This window comes from Chinchilla lanigera, unplaced genomic scaffold, assembly GCF_000276665.1.
Source record: "Chinchilla lanigera isolate Chin_1 unplaced genomic scaffold, ChiLan1.0 scaffold00017, whole genome shotgun sequence".
Lineage (NCBI taxonomy): Eukaryota > Metazoa > Chordata > Mammalia > Rodentia > Chinchillidae > Chinchilla > Chinchilla lanigera.
Genome location: NW_004955418.1, coordinates 28,948,833 through 28,964,825, shown reverse-complemented (window position 1 = coordinate 28,964,825; position 15,993 = coordinate 28,948,833). Strand labels below are relative to the sequence as shown.

The following is a 15,993-nucleotide window of genomic DNA, read 5'->3' as shown; positions in this document are numbered from 1 at the left end:
TATATATATATATATAGTCATTATGAAATGATTAAATCTAATTAATAAACCTAGCACCTTATATACTTAGATTTTTGTGGAGAAAACATTTGAAATCTGCTATTTTAGCACTTTTGACACATGTGTCCTTAAACACTGTGCTATTCTGCTTCCCATAGGGATGTGCAGTAAAGTACTGATATCATGTACAAGTCTAGATATGAACTCATCCACCTGCAGATACTCAAATTATTATATAATGGCTTGGGCACAAGTCTAAATTAATGCTTGCTCACATATTTTGCTAAACCTTCTTGTTGGCTTTGCATTGTGAGCAAGAAAGGTGGAAACAGAGGCATCGTTAGCGTGGCTGTAGCTTCCCTTGAATATCCACATTATTCCTGCAGTGCTCTGTAACTCACTGCTGAGAACAGCAGGCGGGCGGGGCTCCTGTCTTTAGCACCCCCTGCAAGTTCCATGGCCAAAGGCCCCCAGTAAGTGACCTTGTCTGGGGAGTGCCTCTGGCTCTGACCATCCCTGTGCTTCCTTTCCTCCTCAGGATTCAACAACACAGAGAGAATGTGTGACAAAGAGTTCATCATACGCAGGACAGCCACCAATCGGGTCCTGAACGTCCTCCGCCACTGGGTCTCAAAGCACGCACAGGTAATTCAGGAGCGGCAGCAACGCCGCTTGAGGACTTTATGTTTGAAGTAACTTTTTAAGTCACTACATGTGCAAAACACCTCTTGGTTCTTGGCAGCGAACATCTGCAAGTTTGGAATTAAAAACAGGTGGGGAAGAGATGAGGCAGCATAGCGCTGAAGGCAGCCCGTGCCTGGCCAGCACCCAAGGTTCACGTCTGCAAAGGACACGATGGGCAAGGCAGGTCCCTCTGCTGCCACCTGTGCCACCCTGCCAGCGTCTGCCCCGGGGTTGTGTCCGTCAGCACAGCCCTGCCCCGGGGCCGCCGCTGCAGCGGAGGGAACCGTGAGCACTTGGCCTCTACTCTGGGAGTATTTTCTTGGCCTATTCAGGACATGCTTTGCCTTGTGTCTTTTGGTGTCTTGGTTCTCAGTACTGTTTTCCAATTGTGTCACATTGGCAATATGCCCACTTGTTGGTGTGACCAAAAAACATGATGCATGTTAATTTTAAAAACAATTTCTTAGAGTGAAAGGCACATTGCCATGAACCCCCCTCAAAGCCTTGCCCCTGGCTTTGAACACACTCCTCCCATCATCCTTGCCACTTCCTGCCGCGGCTCTGAAGTCCTCTTTCCCGAGAGTCTTCAGTTGTGCTGTCCCGGCTGCCTCGATGTCCTAAATGGATTCAAAACATTGACCTTTCCTGGTCATTTTGACTCTGGGGAAGAGTCGAAAGTCACAAGGTGCCAGTTTTGGTGAATAAGGTGGTGAGGACACAGCATCATGTTGACAGAAATTGCCATAAATGGCTGACTAATGAAGGGCGACCATAAGATACAGGGAATGTTTAAATTTTTAAAACTTATTACAGTTAAAAGACACATTGCCATTAATCCCCCCTTAAAATCCTCAAATCCTCCCCCACACTGTGAACACACCTATCCCATTGCTCTTGGCAGTGTGACTGTACTGTAATAAGATTTGTTAAAAACTTTAAACATTTCCCATAACTGCGAATCACTTTTTAGGTTTGCAACTCACCTTGGTAGAATTTACAGCCCTTTTGCATAACAAAGCCAGCTCCCACTTTACCTGGCTGGCTCCAGGCACACCCAATGCTTTGCCTACCTGTGGCCGCACCTGCAGCGCCCCTGGGCTTGAGGAGAGTTTGGGGTGGAGGACGGGGCTCCTCAGGGTCCAGGCATGTGATGGAGCACTGTGGGAGGCGGGTGAGGGTCACACTGTAAGAGAGAGCTGGAGCCTGCGCGTGTCCTTGGAGCAGTCCCAAGGCTGTGCAGTCCTGCGTCTGGACAGCCAGAAAGAGTCACCATGCAGACCACACTGCAGACACCTGTGGCAATAGGACTTCTGAAGGGAGGGTTGGGGCCTCACTAACAATAGTAAGCCGACAAAGAGTCTTTCTTTTTTAAGAAAAGCAGTCAAGATAACATGCTAAATAAAAGGTGTAAAAATTCCACTATAAATAAATAAATAAAACGAGTCCTATGTCGTTAAAATCCCGGACTATCCAGGCTTGGGGACAGCGGTCTTGTAATCTCAGCGGGCTGCTTTTGAGCCTCTGTGCCTCACCGAAGGGAAAGTGAATCCAGCGCAGTTCACATGTCACTCTTGGACTTTGTGATGTTTTTAAAATTTAAACACTTTATCTCCAACTTCTAGTCACTTCCTCCAATTTGTTATTGTACTTTATCTCTGATATGTGTGTGCCCTTGTCCCATTGTAAGAGGGTTTTATATACATTTTATCCTCTAAACCGCACACTGTCCAGGCAGCTGTGGCTTACTTATCCCTTAGAAAGTAGCAACATACCTGAAAAACTGAAGGTTTTTAAATAGTCAAGGGCAACAGCTGGTCACAGCCTTAGCAGCCAGCTGTAAACCACGCACAGTTAGGAATGGGGTGCCTTGCTGGGAACTCGCCTGGGCTTGGAGCCTGCAGCCAGGGCAGAGGTGAAGTGGAACGTTGTCCCTGTGACGACCTGGGAGGTGGGAGGCGAAGGCTGGCGTGACGGCCTCTCCTTCGGATGCTTGAGGGTCTCAGGGATCAGAGGGGCCCACATTCGAGTTTGTATAGTTTGCTTCTGTTTGTTATTTTGACAGTTGTCAGGCGCCTCTCTTTTGTTTTTAAATTCCTGGCATTGCTTAGCAAAGCACAGAATCTGGCGTTGCAGTGGAGCTCCGGGTTCAGATGTCTGCTTTGTTCCACATCTGAAGCGGAGGCTAAGCCAGGACAAGCTGAGCACCCGAGCTTCGGCGTGGGCGGGGAAATGAGACGTGGGAGACGCCCGCTCCTGCACAGGCGGCTCGGCCACCTCTCCGGTGGCTGTGGCGGCTGCTAGCTCAAGCTGCCCACCTGCCCCGGGTACTTTTCCATCCGGCGGCTGCTCTGCCAGTACAGGGCAGCCTCAGGCGGTGACATGCGACCTCGGCACTGTCCCCACAGCTGGACGCTGGGTTTCGGGGGAGATGAATCCTGTCACCTGAGCGGGCCGGCGGGTCCGTGGTCCCACCGGGCAAGCTCCAGCCCGCCAGGGGGATCTGTGAGTTGTGACACGGGCACCTGGGAAGGTGGTTTCCGCTGCTGCCAGGCTTTGGTGTTAAAAACGTTCCCATCACCTTACCCTCTCTGGTCCCTGCGGTTTATGTCTACGTGTCCCACAAAGCCTCGTGTGCGCAGGCGCAGAGCTTGTGCGAGAGGATTGGATGTGGGCTACAGCTGACTTCCGGTTGGGGGGGCTGATGGGAAGGGGCGGTCGCAGTGGGCGTGGCCTAGAGGGCTCTAGCTCCCCGGCTCCGCCCTTCCTCTCTGCTTCCGGTCTGCCATGAAGCGAGCAGCTCTTCTCTGCCTGACCCTCCACCCTGCCCTCTGGCCTGGCACCGCCTGTCCGTGGAGCAGAAGTGTGAGCCAGCATCTACCTCCCCTCTGCTGAGTTCTGAGTGCTGGGTGCTGCGTCCCAGCCGTGGGGGGGCAATGGACACCCCGAGCTTTCCAGCTGTCCTTCCTCCGTGTGGGACCTCCGCCACAGCGCCCGGGAAGCCAGGGTGGGCAGATGGCAGCATTTAGGACGCCAGGGTCTTCACGGGACTGACCTGCGTTTCCGCTGGCTTCCGAGGCATGAGCTCAGTTTCCCTGTACACTCAGCGGGCTGCTTGCTTCCTACAGATCTTGTCCACGGAGAGGCCCCCAAGAGCACCCACAGGGTCGCCGCCCTCCTGTGGGTTCGCAGCTCGGCCAGGGCTGAGGCAGCGCCTGGGGACCCTTCCTGCTCCTCGCGTACCCCGCTCCCGTGGTCCTTGTGCACCTGGGGCGCCCCTGGACACCTGCCTGCGGGCATCACTGCCCTTGCTGAGTGGCAGGGCCACGTTGGAATTGCCTCAGTCTGTACTAGCTGGTTTGCCTTGCTTTGGTCACATCCCCTCCCTGCCCTGCTTGCAGAGTCCCCGTCCTGTGGCCCAGTCTGCACAGAGCCTCTCCAGGGTTAATGTCAAAGGTGCCACCCCATTCCTGTCACCCCCTGTCTCCTCCAGTGCACCCCCCCGCCTTTGCTCTTCACAGTGGACCCCACAGATGGCTCAGGCACGGGTGGCTTGGTCAGTAAGAGCATGGACAGCAGGATTGAAGCAGGCTCTGCCGGACCTTTCTTTTCCTTCCAGTCTTCAGGGCTGTCTTGAAAGCAGCGAACCTCGAACACAAACCACCTGTCTGGAAACCAAACAGAAAACAGAGCCTCTGGACAAAGCCCCTCTGTTCTGACACAAGCGCTGACCCCGGGTCCCCTGGAGACACGCGGGTGAGCAGCTGGCTCTCTCCGGATTCGGGCTGCGGCTGCCTTTCAGATTACATTCCCGAGCACAGCCGCAGGCCCAGCCCTGCGAGGTGTCCCAGCGCAGTCGCGCCTCAGAGCTGCTGGCCTAGAAGGTTGTCGGGGTGGTGTTTTCCAAATTGCTGTCACTCCTTGCCACTCGCCTCTGCCCAGTTATTTTTGTTCTAACAAATCTTCCGCATGGTGCCTCCTCCTCATAGCCTCCTACTCCACATCTGTCCAACTGATTTCCCGAGCCACCCGTCTAAGAAGGAGGTAGCTCGCCACCACTTGTCCTTTCTGTTCTTCGATTTGTGTTGTGCGTTTGGGATACAGAATGGTTCTGTTTGTGCTGGAGAGTCAGGACTCCCCATACTGCACCTCAGTCACATTTGTGCCACGCCCCCACCCATTCCCCTCACCAAGATGCGCTTCCCGGCTCCCAGAGTCCACCTCCCTGACTCCTACTTCTCTCCTTTATTCTGCTGTCAAAATTATTTATATTTGGGTTTCTCATATAAGAGAAATCATGCAATATTTTAGCTTGTGTGTTCTGGTTCATTTCTCAGCACTATGGTCTCAAGGTGCATCCACTTTCTCACACATGACTCGAGTTTATCCTTTTTCATGGCACAGTAGTACTCCATGGTGCATAAATGCCACCTTTTCTTTGTCTGTTCACCTGTAGATGGGCATGCAGGCTGCTTCCAAGGCTTACTCATTAGGAACTGTGCTGCTATAAACTTGGGCATGCATGGATCACTGTAATATGATGTCACTAGCTTGATGGGGAAGATCCCTGGAAGAGGTATAGCTGAGTCAATATTTTTATGAATCTCCTTTACTACTTAGCCCAAAGTCAGTATCTTCCCATGTACTTTTTCCCACTCATTCAACAATTATTTGCAGGTTGGCCAGGATCAAGGTACTATGCTTACCAAATGTGGAGGAGAATTGTGTCTGGAGTTTTACTGCCTGAAACAGGAGCTCTTGGACGATGGGGTGCAGTCCCTGCTTACCCTGCTTCTCTTTGTAGTTTCAAGAGTGCATTGCAAAATGCAGGACTGGTAAATGCTGCGCATGTTTAGACAGTGTAGAGCTTCTCCAGTGTTGCCTGTGGGATTTAATACCAAGTTTAGCGCTCTTCCCTATGTTTTCCAACTGGGATGTTCTTGTTCAAAGTGTGAACAAGGAAGTGCTTACAGTATCTGTGTGTGTAGGCTGTGGGAAGAGCAGTGGGACCCTGCCCTTTGGCCTCTGCAGTGGGAAGCCCTGGCCCAGAGCCCCTGCCCCTCAGGTGTGATGGGGACACAGGCAGCCAGAGGTGACGGGAGGCAGCTGTGCCGTGGGTCTCCTGTTCACCCTTAGCTGGCACCATCTCCCCTGGGATGGAGTTTCAGGGCTGAAGCTGTGGACAGTTCCCCTCCTCCACAGAGCAGAAAGCCACACTGGGTGAGAGGCGTGGTGTCACCCCCAGACTCCAGAGGTGTCTGTCCCCCACCCGTGGTGGCTGATTTGAACATCTCTTGAGACACCACTGCCATCTTTGCCTCAATTCCCAGTTCACAAAATGGCTTGAATCTGATTTAAATCTGCACCACAGTTTCCATCCTTTGTTTTGTGGAGTCAAAGAAGACCCAGCACTGTAGCGTGCTTTTCATTTTTTGGAAAGTTAAAGCTGCTTCCTATCTGGAATCTATCACGTCTCAGCCCGTTCTTTACGAGCCCTTTGCTCCCAATTCACAAATTATTTGTGTGGATTTGCTCCACTCCGCTGTGCATCCACTTTCCTTTCCCTCTCGGTCGGTAACCTCCCTTGGATACTGAGAAGGCCACCCTCCTAATTCTGTGTCCCAAGCTGCGTTTTGATCTGGGACCCCAGGGCCGAGGGCCCCTGGCCGCGTGCCCCTGGACCCGTGACCCTGCTGTCCCGAGAGCTAGCGGCCGGCCGGGAGCGGTCTACAGCTGCTGGATAGTCCATTTATTGCCTTGGGGATTCCTCCCATGTTGTGTGGCCACGTCTCACCGATCGCCCAGATTCAAGCTCTGGGGCCAGGTGGGAAATCGTCCCAGACTGTGCCACCCTCGGACCTCTGAGCTTTCTTTTGCTGTTCTCTGTCCTCAGCCTCGCTCCAGGGACAGGAAAGCAGCCGGGTTCACCCCTTGCAGAGGTGACTTCACCAGGCCTGGGTGTCTCCGCGCGGGGCTGCGCCTCTGCGGCCAGACTCACAGTGCCACCTGCTGGGCGTCTCCTGGCACCACCGCGGAGGCTGGAGAAATGAGCCCTACTTAGCATGCAGACAATTACAGAGGATTCAGTAGGACGTTCAGCGCACAGATTACCCGTGCAGCCAACAGGGCAAATGTCTTTTCTGGCCTCAGATTTTTTTTTTTTTGCTGTTAAGAAGCAGCTATACAAGGTGTGATTGAAAAATGATACTTAAAATTTTTAAATCTTTATTTACAGGAAAAGACACATTGTCATGAGTCCCCCTCAAAATCCTCCTCTCACTTGGAACACAGGTATCCCTAGTTCTTGCCTCTTGCTGAAGCAGCTCTGCATGTCCCCTTTCCTGAGGGTCTTGAGTTCCCTGTCCTGGCCTTGATGTTTGGAATCCACTCAAAACATTTCCCTTTCCTGGTCATTTTGGCTTGGAAGGAGACCTAGAAGTCTCAGGGTGCCAGGTCCTATGCATAAGATGGTGAGCACACAGCGTCATGCTGTTATAAACCTGCCTTCCTGTTGGGGGTGCTGGGCAGCAGCATTCACTGTATTTTTTATCCCACTTCATAAAAACATTCAGGAAAGAAGACTCCAGAGCTGCTGCAGAAAGTGGCGAGGATGATGGGATGGGTGTGTTCAAATTGAGGGCAAGGATTCTAAGGGGTATTCTCCCAGTGTGCCTCAGTGTAATGAAACTTTTTATTTAACATTCACTGTATAGTTAGACTGTGCCCAGTTTTATCTGTATTTATCAGAGGGTTCAGGATTTTTTTGAGGGTTTATTGTGTGACTTATAAAAAAGTGGTGTAAGCCTTACTGCTCAGAACATGGTCCCTGGACCACGAGAATAGCCCACTGTAGACACAGGGTTCCAGTCCCCCTCCAGACCTGTGGAATTATAATCCACATTTGATCTTGAGGCAGTCTGGGACACGGGAGACAGGAGCTGGAGGGCAGACGAGTGTCCCCGTCCCTGCACACTGTTCCCTTGCACATCTAATCTCCACCCCCCTGGTCACCACCGCTGGCCCGAGTGGACCAGGTGTGCAGAGGGTCCCTGCGGTGCTGGGCGCTGGGTAACCTTGTTTGCCACTGAGTAACCTTGAGGAGGAGTCGTAGCCACACCCAGAAGGTCACTTCCCACCCACGCAAAGAACTTGCGGATCTCCCACTGTCAGACTCTGCCTTGTGTCAGCAGCTGACAGACATCACCAAGTCCTGCAGAGGGCCTCCCCATGCAGTCTTCCTGGAGCTCAGGATAATAAGGTGCCCTGTTTTGCTAAACAGAACCTTCCCTACTTCCCCCAGAAGCCTCCCCTGCACCTCCAGGAAGCCCAGGATGGGACCCAGCAGGTGCCCAGCGATGCTTGTGGATTAAAGCACTAATTACCCTCAGCAAGGCCCGGACAGGGGCCCGAGGTCCTTCACACTAATCATGTGGTCTGTGATCCTCAGATTATGTGCATCGTTAGAGATGCGAGGGAAATACCCCAGGAGTCGGTGTACCAAATACTCATTAAGGAAACAGACTCCTACAGGCCAAGTGCCCCTTCGGTAGTGCGGACAGAGCTGGGGAGGGGCAATCATTAACACCTTGAAGTGGGGCAGGGGTGGGGGAGAGCAGCAGCAAAAGATGACTGTCTTCTTGCATGGACTTGAGAGTCAGGAAGCTGTTAGACAATAAACAGGTGAAATTTCAGGAACACATGCGGTCACAGGTTCTGTCTGGAGCCCCCGAAGCCTCGCGCCCTCAGAGGTGAGGTGGAACGTGGTTGGGTTGGGGCTGTACAGCTGGCTTGCTGTTGGGAGGCGCGGTCTGGTCACTGGGGTGAGGCCCGGAAGAGTCCATCTCCTCCGCAGCTCCTCCCTTCCCTCCCTGCTTCCTGTTCGCCATGCAGTGAGCAGCTGTCTTCTGCCACACCTCCTGCTGTGTAGCCACCTATGATGGACTGAAATGTGAGCCCCATAAATCTCCCCTCCCTTAAAGTGGGGGTGTGGGGTGTTGTGTCCCAGTGAGAAGAAAGTGACTAAGACACACATCATCTGAAGGGCTAGGATGGAGAAGAGCTGTTCACTTTTGTGTTGCCCCTCCCCCGGTGCCCCACGTCTCCTACCTAATCCCAAGAAAGGGTGCTTTTGTCACACAGCATAAGTGAAGTATTGAGAATTAGGGTGCAATTTGTCATCAAACTGGTGGTGAAAATTCTCCACTCAAAGTTGTGTCATCTATAACTTGTGAAGTTAAGGCCCTCCTGCCCCTCGCTGATGAGATAGAGTAAAATTACGCTGTTTCTTATCTGATGCATTGCACAGAGCAGGGTTCTCGGCAACCATTTAAAAGAATTCAGAATATCAATGGTTCAAAATTGCTTAAGGTTAAAATATAATGATAAGAATTCAGAAGTCAGGAATACAGTAATGTGACCATCATGATCAAATGCATCGCGGTGGTCATCATGCATGCGCATGGGTGGAGATAAACACCTGTGCCCTTGTATGTTGGCGCTGGGCTGTCGGGAAGACCCTTGCTTGTGGGCTGGATGGAAGCTCTGGATGCCTGACGGTCCCTAGAGATGCTTTGTAAGGATGTATTTAATGAAGGAGGGCAAGAGCCACACTCTGCCTTTTGATTCTTTGCCCATAACATTTTACCTTGAAAAATTTCAAATCGATCAAGAGAAAACTGCCAAAATAAAATGCAGTTCTCTAGTGCACAGCTGGAATGGCTCTTTGGGATGTGCTTACACTCACCACACCCCCGCTAGGGGCAGGACCCACTCTTGTGTGGTCAGCAGGTATCGGGTTAAATAACCCTTAGTTATTGCAGGCTGATCAGGCCCGCGATCTCCCAAGTGAGTGGGCGGTGAAGGCTTAAATAAATGAGACAGTGGAAATGATTTCAGGGGTCCGGGAGGATCTAACTCTCTTACAGCTTCGATATTCTCTGGGTTTAGACAAAGACTTTTCTGGGCAGCCCGTACTTATTTGCTTTACAAAGGAGGGGGATACTCAAGAAAACATGGGAATCTGGGCAGGACTTAGGAAACCCTTTAAGAACTTCTCCAAGTAATACATTATGTTAATTTAGGAGAACTATGTTATATCTCCAGGAAGGCCTTCACCTCAGGAGTGCAGGTGCAGTCTTCTTGTAGTTAATTTGGGTTGGAGCCAGACGTCCTCAGCTGTGGCCTTATCTTGTCCTTTGAGGCTTCACAGTCCAATACAAGCCTCAGGGTAGCCAGTGACTCACAGAGGTTTACTTACTATGAGTCCACGGCCCATCCCTAGACAAGGTGCCTAAGCTTTGGACAACTTGCAGGTAAACACGGAAAGCCAATTGGTTAATATTAAATCCTGCTCAGAGCCACTTTGTAGTGGTCTCCAACAAGCAGGGAAGCGAGCAGACCCGAAAGCTCAGAGCTGCATGATGCTCTCTCCTAGGGCAGAGTCCCAAGTCCCTGCTGGCCGCTGTCACAGTGAGGGCTTCTCATAGCATTTCCTCCCAGGCCCTGGGTGAATCCAGCTTCATATACTGCATTTGCCTGCTGTCCGGTGGTGTTCTTTCAACTGGGACAGTTCCTCAGTTTTTCTTTGTCTTTCAAGGCATTCACATTTTCGGAGTGTACAGGTCACTGCTTCCTGGAAATCTGATTGAGGTTATGCATTTGGGGCGGGAACGGGAAGGAGTGAGGTTCCACCTTTGAGAGCTCTGCATTTGTGGTTGCATGATGTTGGTCTAGCCTATTCCTTGGTTCAGATGATGTTTGCCATACTCTCCCTAACAATTGCCTGGAAGACCAGGCAATTCTATTGGCCCTGCTGTAAATTCGGATAGGAGCAAGTTGCATGTTCCATAGAAGCATGAGGGAAATGCTCTCATGAACCCCCGCTTAGAGCACCCCACCTTGCTTTGAACACACTTATCCATTGTCCTGGTCACTTTCTGAAGCCACTCTAAAGTCATCTCTCCTTAGTGTCTCTACAAGTGTGATAAAAACAATACGGTTAATGCTGCAGCTGAGCACCATCCAAGGGACGGGGAGCTCACACAGCGTCCTACTCTACTTTATTCTGTGGATCTGGCACCATGCAACTTCCAACTCTCCCCCATGTCAAAAGGACCAGGAAAGGGAAATGTTTTCAATGGACTCAGTACAGTGCAACTAAAGACACTCAGAGAAGAGGACTTCCAGGGCTGCTGTGAAAAGCGGCAGGAACCCTGGGATAAATGTGCTCAAAGCAAGCAGGGGAGGAGACTTTGAGAGGAGTTTGTGGCAGTGTGTATTTTAGTGCAGTCATTTTCAAAAATGTAAACATTCTTTGTACTTTTGATCACTCCTTGTCTGTGGGGAGGAGACATAGGGTTCCAGGCCAGGGAAGTACATTTCCCTGGGGAACTGAGGAAGTTGTTAAGTCTGGGACAGTGTGCTTGTGTGTGTGTGTGTGTGTGTGTGTGTGTGTGTACTTGTGTGCGCACATGCTGGGAGACTATGGGGAGAGAAGAGGCTGGGAGTGCTGGCTGGGATCTTGTGTTGTCCGGTAAGGACCCTGCCAAATGTCATCCCAAAAGCAGAAAATCTCAACCTGCACATTGTCATCACCTGGGGATGCAGCCAGAAATGCTAGGAGCCAGGCTATCCCAGCTTTTCACTCAGGGTCCCAGGCTGGGTGTGGGGCTCTAGTGTCCACACATTACTCCCTGCATCCACCTTCCAGAGAACTCACCATGAGGAATGGTGTCACATTCACAGAGTGAAGCCTTTAGAATGTAACATCTTTAAAAGATTCGTTCTCTTTTGTAGGATTTTGAACTCAACAATGAGCTAAAGATGAATGTGCTAAACCTGCTAGAAGAAGTTTTACGAGACCCAGACCTGCTTCCCCAGGAGAGGAAAGCCACGGCGAACATCCTGAGGTGAGGGCCATCTGGATTTAGTTGTCACTCCCAGCATCCAGGCTGGTGACCCGCATCCTCGTGGAGTTTTGTACCTTAGGCACATTTGACTAGGTAGCTGTCAGGGACATGCGGGCATCCAGGCCGGGAAAGGAGTGAGGATTGGCTGGTGCAGTGAGACTCTCTGCCAGGCCCTACTGATCCACCCTGGGAGACTTCCGTCTGCACCAAGAGGTGACCGCAGAAAGCAGCCACCTGGGATTTGTGCTTAGAATGAAGCTTGTTTACCACTCGTATCTCTGTTACCCATTGGGCTTCAAGTGTGCCAATGCTGTTTGCCGAGTGACCCCGTTTTAATGAGCCAGCATACAGAAACATAAAGCTCCTGGGAGTGGACATTTCATAGATGTGGTAGTTACTTCTCTCATTGCTGAGACAAACTACCCAACACCCAAAATTAGGGAAGGAAAGGTTTTTTTAGCTCACAGTTTGTGGTGGTTTCGGTCCGTAATGGGCTGGCTCCAAGGCAGGGTGGCATGGTGAGGGGCAACAGTTCAAGACAGCAGAAGACAGCAAAAGCAGCAAGAGCACAAGGAGAGGGGACAAGCCTATTTTCCTCCCTTATATTGTAAGCAGACTACCTGCCCTAGGGGTGGGTGCAGCATTAACACCATCTCTGTGCCCTCCTCTTTCACAGAATGAGGATGTTTACAAAGTGAGGACCTTGGCCCCCTACTGAGTTGCTTAGTTAAACTTCTAAACTTCTGAAGTTGACACAGTGAATCAATCATCATAACGTCCTAGGGTGTAAACAGCTGCCCTACAGGACCGCCCTCTATACCCTAAGACATAGAACTCCTAAGTTATTCAGTTAAGTTTCTAAACTTCTCAAGCTGACACAATGCATCAACCATTACAGTAGACAGACAGCCGTGGAGGGCCACACTGAGCAGACCTGATTCTGACTCTTGCAGAATGTCATGGGCCTAAGTCTCGGCTCAGCCACTCTGAGCTGCCAGGTTTCTTTGCCAGCCTGAGCCTCAGTCTCTCATCTGTACAGTGGGGTTGGTGGTATCTACCTCACGAGGTTGTTGTGATGACCACATGCCCTGTTGCAGTGTGGAGGTCAGCACAGCACCTGAAGCATAGTCAGCACTTGCAGGACAGCGATTACTGGGAGGAGAACTAGAAGCCCTGAGATAACTTAGGAAAGAGTTTCAGTCACTGAGCTGCTATGGTCCAAAGCCACCAAGGAAGATCTTGGCCACACTCAGCTTTTCTGCTGCCCATGCAGAGAGAAGACCAACTTCAGGTTGGGGGGCAGCTCTTTGACTGTCTTGTTAGACAACCCTGTATCCCTGAAGGAGGACCTTCCTTCATAGATAGGTAATCCCATTCCTTTTGAACTTTATTTGGTGTCTCATTGCAACTGCACAGTTATGAAACTGATTGCACAGCTTATAGATGAAGGACAGGGGAGACCCTGGTGTACTTGCCACAACCCCGAGGAGCCAGGCGGGGAGGAGCAAATCTGTCCTCCACAGGGCTGGACTAGGGCTAGAAGGTGCCAGCTGTGAAGGGGTACTTGTGAACCTGCCACCTGGTGAGCACAGGTGCCGCCATGTGAGAGGATGACATACCATCATACAGTTGCTGGTCTTTGAATTTTGTGTCAGTCTGTGTCTATAGTGCATGATTTCGTGCATCGTGGGGAGTTGGTGCGCAGGCGCAGCACACCTTCATTCTTCTTGCATCCTCTAACCCTCCCTCTCCATCTCTCAGTCTCCTTTCCATTTGCAAAAGATCTGTCTCCCTGTTTCCTATGATCTGTCATTCCCTTTCCTTTTTATTTAAACTTTTTCATATAAGAGAAATCATGTAATATTGAAGCTCATGTGTCTGATTTATTTCACTTAACATTGTGGCCTCAAGGCGCCTCCATTTCCTACACGTGACTCCTCAGGTAGTTAATGTCACCTGACACAGGAGCTTTGTGCCTCCCGTCTTAGGCCCCTGTGATGTAAGTAGCAAACCTGGGCTTAAGCATACATCGCATTAACAGGTTAAAGGAGAAGCTGGCTGTGGTGAGCAGCCTGCCTCAGCCTCTCAGGCACTGATCTTACTGGTGAACATACATTGTCACCTGCTTTGTGCTAAAAATCCTCTGCTTGAGACTTCCCGTCTCTAAAATGCCATCTCTCCAAAGTTGTCCAGCTAGCTGTCTCCAAAATCTACCCGCGTAGAGAATTTTTGTAGATACCTAATACGGCTAGAGTTAAAGTGCTTCACTTCCTTGGGGGTCAGCGGTGGTGGGCTCAGGTCACATGAAGGTCACCCCAAGCTCCAAAACCCCAAAGCCCTGAGAAGACAGGAGATGCCAGCCCAGTGTGCACCCCGAGGATGAGGCAGACAGGTGCGGGAGCAACTTCAGGAGGGCGGACTCACCTCCTAGGCATTGCTTTCCAAGGGAAGTAGCCCAGATCTTCCCTCTGGACCCAGACTGTCATAGGAAGGCTGAGAACCCCCTTGGCAGGGCCCCACTGTGCGGCTTGCAGGGAGCCCTTGTACGGAAGCAGAAGCAAGTAGGCTTTGACGGGAGCGCAGAGTTCAACTTGCTGTGCTCCTTACCGCACGGGAGCGCCCCCTTTAACCCAGTGACATGGTGCGTGATCAACAGGTGAGTGGGGTGCTGGAACAGGGAGACCACACTGGACTGCAGCCTGTGCGGGCAGGTCAGCATCCTTCTGCAGAGATGGAGACCAGGGTCCTGCCTGGAAGCGATTGTCCAGGTCCTGAGCTCTGTGTGAGACCCACACATGCCCGGCATGGGCTGGAAAGACAGCCAGTGCTCACTGTGGACCTGTGTTTGAGGATCGTGCTTGTTGCAGTGCTTAGCACAACAGAGAATCACAATGTCTTGGTTACTTTTCTCTCGTTGCTGAGGCAAAATAGCCAATGCCCGAAATTAGGGAAGGAAAGGTTTATTTAGCTCACAGTTTGTAGAGATTTCAGTCCATACTTGGCTAGTTCCAAGGCACAGTGGCTCACGACAGAGGGCAACAGTTCATGGCAGTGGAAGACAGCAAAAGCAGCAAGAGCAAAAGGGAGGAGTGGTGGCAAGCAGCCTCTTTCTCTCCCTTACATATGCAAACTGTCTGCCCCAGGGCAGGTGTAGCACTCACACCCATGAATCAATCATAAACTCTAGAAGCCAACCCCATGACTGCATGAGGCTTTGGGGGTTCATCCAGACACAAACCATAACACACATCTGTACCACTTCTTCCTCCTCTTCCTCCTCCTCTTCCTTTTTCTCCTTTTTGTGAGGATTGGATGGCCTTCATACTGGATGCATCCTTGCCCTTTTTACTTTTTTATTTTGAGACAGGGTCTTTCTCAGTTACTGCATTTCCCAGGCTGGGTTTGAGATTGTAGTCCTCCTGACTCAGCCTTCCAGAGTGCCGGGGATCACCACACCCACTTTCATTACTTCTTTTAAAACTACCTTTCCCCGAAGAGGCCCCAGGTCTCCAAATGCAGGCATCCTCTGAAAACTTCAGAGGCAAAGGACAAGCCTTCTCTCTGGGCTCAGGAGTACAGCTTGGCTGACCCATATTAGAATTTTGACCTCCAGAACAGAATGGCTGTCTGGTTTGGACTGTTTGCATGTTTTAATATTTGCTTATAACTTTGGGTAAACCTAAAGTACTTGGTCCATAGTCACATATGCCTGTAATCCCAGCATCCTGGGAGGCTAAGATCTCAAATTTGAACCTAGCCTGGGCAATTAGCAAGACCTTGTCTTGAAATAAAAATAAAAAAGGGCTGGAGATGTAGCTCAGCATGAAGACCCTGAGTTCAAGCTCTAGTACACACACACACACACACACACACACACACACACTGCTGGCCCAAAGGGCAAAGTATAAAATTGGATGCCCCCTCATTATGGTTCTCCTGGACTTTGAACTTCTGTTAGACAGAAAATACCCTCCCATTTTGAAGCTGGTATCCTAAGTGTTAATTTATTAACATATTATTTATTATATATTATCTATTTTTTCATTTATCATTTATCCAGAAAACTCAAAGCTGACCAACACTGTGTATGTGGGTTACTCAAACAGCCAGCAGAGGGAGCTTTATCAGGCAGGAAGTGCTCTGGGCTTCTGGTCTACCTAGACCTGGAAGTGGTGACATGCAAGGAATGGGAGAGGGTGACCACTGCCAGGACATCCTCAGGGCTGCATGGACTCAAGTTCTAGGTGGCCTGCAGGACAGTGCACCCGACCTGCTCAGCCTCCCACTGACAGGTGGCTTTGTTACAGCTGGCTCTGAGTACACACACACAGGTGGCTCTGAACTCTAAGTTCAAGACTCAGTCTTCTACTGGTCCCTTGTTTTATTCCATGCTCTTTGATAATCG

The 15,993-nt window shown here is 50.8% G+C and overlaps 1 protein-coding gene across 1 annotated transcript in view; it reads left to right on the top strand.

Moving 5' to 3' along the window:
- Positions 1-15,993, top strand: part of Rasgrf2 (Ras protein-specific guanine nucleotide-releasing factor 2) — a 195,830-nt gene that overhangs the window by 161,670 nt on the left and 18,167 nt on the right. The window contains exons 19-20 of the mRNA XM_013512878.1: positions 539-645; positions 11,476-11,588. Of these exons, the coding sequence (XP_013368332.1) occupies positions 539-645; positions 11,476-11,588 (220 nt within the window). The remainder of the gene's footprint in view (positions 1-538; positions 646-11,475; positions 11,589-15,993) is intronic.